Source organism: Glycine max, chromosome 5 (genome assembly GCF_000004515.6).
Source record: "Glycine max cultivar Williams 82 chromosome 5, Glycine_max_v4.0, whole genome shotgun sequence".
NCBI classification, from domain to species: domain Eukaryota; kingdom Viridiplantae; phylum Streptophyta; class Magnoliopsida; order Fabales; family Fabaceae; genus Glycine; species Glycine max.
In genome coordinates this window covers 8,429,599-8,434,660 of record NC_038241.2, presented here as the reverse complement: position 1 = coordinate 8,434,660, position 5,062 = coordinate 8,429,599, and the positions used below count along the sequence as shown (strand labels likewise).

General features: G+C 35.4%; 1 protein-coding gene across 2 annotated transcripts; it reads right to left on the bottom strand.

The window, feature by feature from the left end:
• Positions 1-1,493: 1,493 nt before the first annotated feature.
• LOC100781553 (F-box protein SKIP14) lies at positions 1,494-4,828 on the bottom strand. 2 transcript variants are annotated; one of them, XM_014775526.3, is made up of 3 exons: positions 4,465-4,828; positions 3,375-4,360; positions 1,494-2,864 (listed from the first exon to the last, which is right to left on the bottom strand). In XM_014775526.3, the coding sequence occupies exons 2-3, from the start codon at positions 4,302-4,304 to the stop codon at positions 2,307-2,309; spliced, it is 1,488 nt and encodes a 495-aa protein (XP_014631012.1). In that variant the 5' UTR covers positions 4,305-4,360; positions 4,465-4,828; the 3' UTR covers positions 1,494-2,306. The 2 variants fall into 2 exon arrangements, with proteins under 2 accessions (XP_014631012.1, XP_006579694.1); XM_006579631.4 differs by having other exon boundaries at positions 3,375-4,827.
• Between the last annotated feature and the right edge of the window lie 234 nt (positions 4,829-5,062).

Here is a 5,062-nt window from a genome sequence, read left to right as displayed (position 1 = left end):
AGAAATGAACAAAATAAAAACAATTACGGGTAAACTCTTCACATAATGATAATGGATCCTCTTCTGCTATGTCTACACTCCACAGAGATAAAAAGGAGGATTGAATTCTAAAAAAACAACAACAAAGGCTTGCAACATATAATATGTCATGAAGTGATAGAGAAAACAAATAAGCGGTTGTTTTAGGTGTGGAGAAAAGTTTTATCCTTTTCATCAATGTGTAGAGAAACAATTATGATTGATAACATTGGAAAGTGCTAAAGCTTTAAACAAAGATGACGAAGTAAATGCTATTTAAGTATATAAATATATTGTGGAAGAATCATATTGTGGAAGTAAATGCTATTTAAGTAGATAAAGATATTAGTGCAAGTTATTGGCAGAAATTAGGAAAATTGCATATTATTAAATGTGCGTATTATTACCACCAATCACGTAGATTTGTTTTAACAACCAAAGATTTCGAATTGAAGTATAAAAAATGTGTGTATTGTTTTATTAGGACAACTTCTATTATTTAGTGTGCTTAAATCTTAAATTTTAATGTTCTGTCGAAATGGTTTTAAAAAATTAAATTGTGGGTTTCTCTCAAGATACAATTTAGAATATAAAGTGTTCAGTTAAAAAAATTTACTTGAATTACTTCAAGTTTTTTTAACTATCCTTTAGCTCTCCTGTAACTTCCGTATTCTCATAAACTTTAATTTTCTTTAAATCGACTATAAGACTAATTATTGATATAAGATGTAATTATACTTAAAGTTCATCATTTCTCTCCAAAAATATATTCTGCGAAAATTAAATACAAATATTTTCCCACAAACTCAACATGTATTTTCAATTTAGGTACACTTAAAGTAACAACAAATATAAAATATTATGTATAACAACTCACTCCAGTTACATTATTAAAAATGTTCTTGTAAATTCATACACTTAAAACTCACATTTCACTTCCAAGATCCAATAATCTTTTAGGCAAGGATCATTCTGGACCTGTAGAAAGCATAATATCAAACCAAATTACATAACAAGCAAGCAGTATATCAAAATTCAATAGTATACGTACAGTAGATTCTTAAAATGAATTCTGAAAGCCGCTACATAAGTGATTATCATTGCAACATCGTCCAATTCTCACAATTAGCTTACGCAAAAGATAAATGTAGCATAGATGATGCAACTTTTTGCAATAAGATCATTGGATGGCAAATTACAAGATAATCTTGCGTGTTTGGTACACACAATTTGATATTCATAAAACCATAAAATATAAATTATTGACTAAAAGTTTTGAATATCTGACAAAAGGACAGAACACACACATGTGGCCATGCTTCATCCACGGATTGATGAAAAATGGAAAATAAAAGATGCTACACTTCCTGCTTCCACATTTTTGAGAAAAGAAATGTCCCATGTTGTATAGCATATGCACGTGAACCAAAAGAAGACAATATATGAAGGAGGTAAAAGACACGAAACTCATGGAATGCAACAAATAGTAACATCTAAAATTTGGAATTTTTCTTCCCCTTTTGTTTATCATAGAGAGCCAAACATCAACCGTTTCTACCAACAAGGGATAAGGGCTCAATTTCCAGAGACTAGTATTTACATTGAATGGGGAAAAGGTACATTTATTTATTTATTATTGGAGGGGGAATCTCTCTTCATTGAACCAGATGGCTTATTGCGTATGATGGTACTTGACAAGACAATGGTGTATTGATAGATCACAAGTGTAGCCAAAAAACAGGGAAGTGTATATTCATCGTAGAATGGTTGAAATTGCTTTAGCCATTTTACAGCTGCAGAAAAACCTTAAATTATTCTCCTAGAACCCCAGATATGCCAGACCACTGTGCTTGACAATGTAGCTTCTCTTTGAGATTATTTATTACAAGCAGAATAGCACACTAACCAACAATGGCTACATTTTCCTCAATGCAACGAACAGCAGAAAAAAGATCCACCGCAAGCACCAACAGCCCTTCTTCAGCATCACCACTACATCAAGCATCAAATAAAATACATTGTTCCTTCTCACTTCAATGAATGTGATTTCATTGAAGCCTGCATTCCCCTCCAAAATCTTTTTTTCTTCTTCCTTATCACAGTTTAGGAAAGCTCAGCCACACATTATCCAACTCAAGCTCAGCAGTTGAGTAAATTCAATACCTCCACAACCAAATGTTATACCATGCACACTCAGCTCAGTTTTGCACATCAAAAACCAGACAGCCAAATGTGCAGATTCTGATCCAATGTATGTCAAAAGATCATCATGCAGATCAGGGGCACTCCTAGCCATAGAGACAAAACTGATACATGGTTCTCTGACTAATAATAGTACACTTTGTAGCTTCCTTCCCTCCTTTCTCCGGACAATGCAGGAACTGATTCCAACAATTCAAACAAAGCAAGTCCAAACAAAATGTCTCTTCATAATCAAAGTCCTTAATGCATCTTCCACAATGGATGCAACGTGCTATGCATATTGTGCAACCCCTACACAGCTGAGAAGCCTGATGTTTCTGTTGACAGCTCTCGGCAGGGCAATCATAAACAGGTCTCAGTTTCTTGCATCTTGGACATACCTCTATGTCAATTGCACGGTCATCTTCACATATGATATGTGAATACTCTCCAAAGAATTGTGGCTTCTGGTCTCCCTGTTGCAAATACTTGCTTGCATCCAGTAATTCCTTCAACTCATCGAACTGCTGGTCAGTCACATGACACACACCAGCAAGTCCACCAATTCGCAAGTGCTTTATACCAAGTTTTCCAGATGATTTTAGAGCCCTTAGGTGGAATAAGATGCCCTCAATTGTGAGTCTAATACAATCTGGCACACTTAGCTGAAAAAGGTACATGCAAATCTGTCAATTACAAGATATATCATTTTAACATAAATTAAGCTATCAAAGCATCATGTACATAGACTAAAACATGCTTTTACAAACACTGCAAAGGAAATGGTAGGCTGGTCTACACCAATTCATTTTTCAATTACAGACCAGAAGCTGAAGAGCACATTTGCACAGTAGCACATTCATCTTTATGTTTCTTATAACAAGCTAAAGGAAAATTAACAATCCAGCTGAGCCTTGCATGGCCTTGGCATGATAAGATATTGTATATTGGCACCATTTATTTACAACAAATAAATACAAACCTAAAATATACAAGCACCACACTTACAAAAGTCATAGTTCTTAAACATATATTCTTGGTATAGTATTTGATATAAGGAAGAGATTAATATGAATAAACATGGTTCAGCATCTTAGCATAAGTTCTTATGTTAAAGCAACAGCAATAAAAAAATATATACATGCTAGGTTTTGGATCATGTTACAAATGCTAACCTTCGTCAATCTTGGGTTACTTTGTAAAACTCGCCGAAGACCACTGTCAGTGATCCATAAGCAGTTCACTAGGGCCAGATGTTGAAGAGTACCTTGAGCCCTGTTGGTTAACTTTACTAGTGTATCATCCGTAATCCTCTCATTTAATGGCTGATCAATGTGCATGGTCCTCCATAACAAAGGATCGCCTCTAACAGCGTCACACAAGGATCTGCAAACCCCTTCAACAGAGAGAAGGTCCCTGACACCTAGATAACCCAACACAAAAAACAAAGCATCATGTGGAACACCTCCTTCAGCATCACATTCAATTTCAGTGCAGTTTCGCAATTCCTCCACTTCCCTGCTTTGAACCCTATAGTCCCCATGACTAACACTCAGAAACCCCCTTGTGCTTCCATCGACCACAATGCCCTCATCAAACACCACATCAAAATTTTGATATCCATTTAAAACATCACCAGAAACTGACATATCATTCCCCTTAGCATTAACCTTATGAGGCTGTAAATTCTCAGGGCCATTCCAAGCCCAACTCAGACCCAAAAAGTGAAGATGATCATGATCACCAATCTTTTCATGCGTCTCATCCACCCCAAACTCAACATCCTCAGGTCGGAAACCCCATTCAAAATCCCCAATCCAATCTGAGAATGCCGTTATGTTCATTCCAAAGGGATCCATTGGCAACCGATCAAGAACATCATCATCAATTACCACTTCCTCTGAATCATCCAAATCACCTAACAAAGCATTGATCATCTCAAAACATGTCTCTTCATCTAAATTCTCATTGAAACCACACAGGCTGAAAGAATTTCCTAAACGACTACAATTCTTGATCAAATAGCCATCAAACACTGACCCAATTGAGGGGCACGAACCCTTCTCCTGAGGAACCAAAAAGCTCGATTTCCCACAAGAATCCATTCGTTTTTTTTTTTTGGTTCTCTCAACAGAGTCACTGTAACAGAGAAACACAAACCCTACAAAGAATAATACAGATTCAAAAGAACAACCCCATCAATCCGCAATGCCCAATCTCTCTTTTTTCTCAATTGGGTTGAAGGAATACACAAAAAACACGCACCTTCAACGCACAAATAGATCGCTGCAGAAGAAAGAGAGGAAACTTTTATGAAGAGAAATATGAGAAAAAACCAAGTGGAGTATGGACCAAATGGATCATTGAGATAGCAATGTGTTGCTGCAGAATGGGGTGGATTTAGAGGAGGTAGAAGAAAGTTAGGCAGAAATAAGTAGTGAAAGAATGTGATTTGGAAAATTAGGGTTTGTAATAGCCAAGAAAAGAATGGGAGAAAGGAGCAGAAGGAGATAGAAATTACGCTCCTCTCTAATTTTTGGCTAATTCGGGAAAGAGATTGAGATAGTCAACAAAGAGGCAAGGGTCAGATTCGTACTCCCCTCAATAAATGGAGAAGATTAAGTGTAGAGATTCTTCGAGATTATTATCGTTATAATGTTATATTTTAGTAGTTTTTAGGACAACCTCCCAAGGCATCTTTAACCATCCAATTCATTTTGAAATCTTAAAACTATTTTAGTGGGTTTCATAATATGATATGTATCTTATTTCATTTTTTTCTCTAATAATAAATCTCAATTTTAAATTTTAAGTCACTTTTTTTTCTTACAATGGATTTTACTTAAATATTTTATTATTTTTT

What these genes read in the sequence shown, in the direction of transcription:
- LOC100781553 (XM_014775526.3), bottom strand. Translation starts at nt 4,304, where the DNA reads ATGGATTCTTGTGGGAAATCGAGCTTTTTGGTTCCTCAGGAGAAGGGT. An exon ending in GTAACCCAAGATTGACGAAG is followed by an intron (nt 2,865 to 3,374) that starts GTTAGCATTTGT and finishes TACCTTTTTCAG; the next exon opens with CTAAGTGTGCCAGATTGTAT.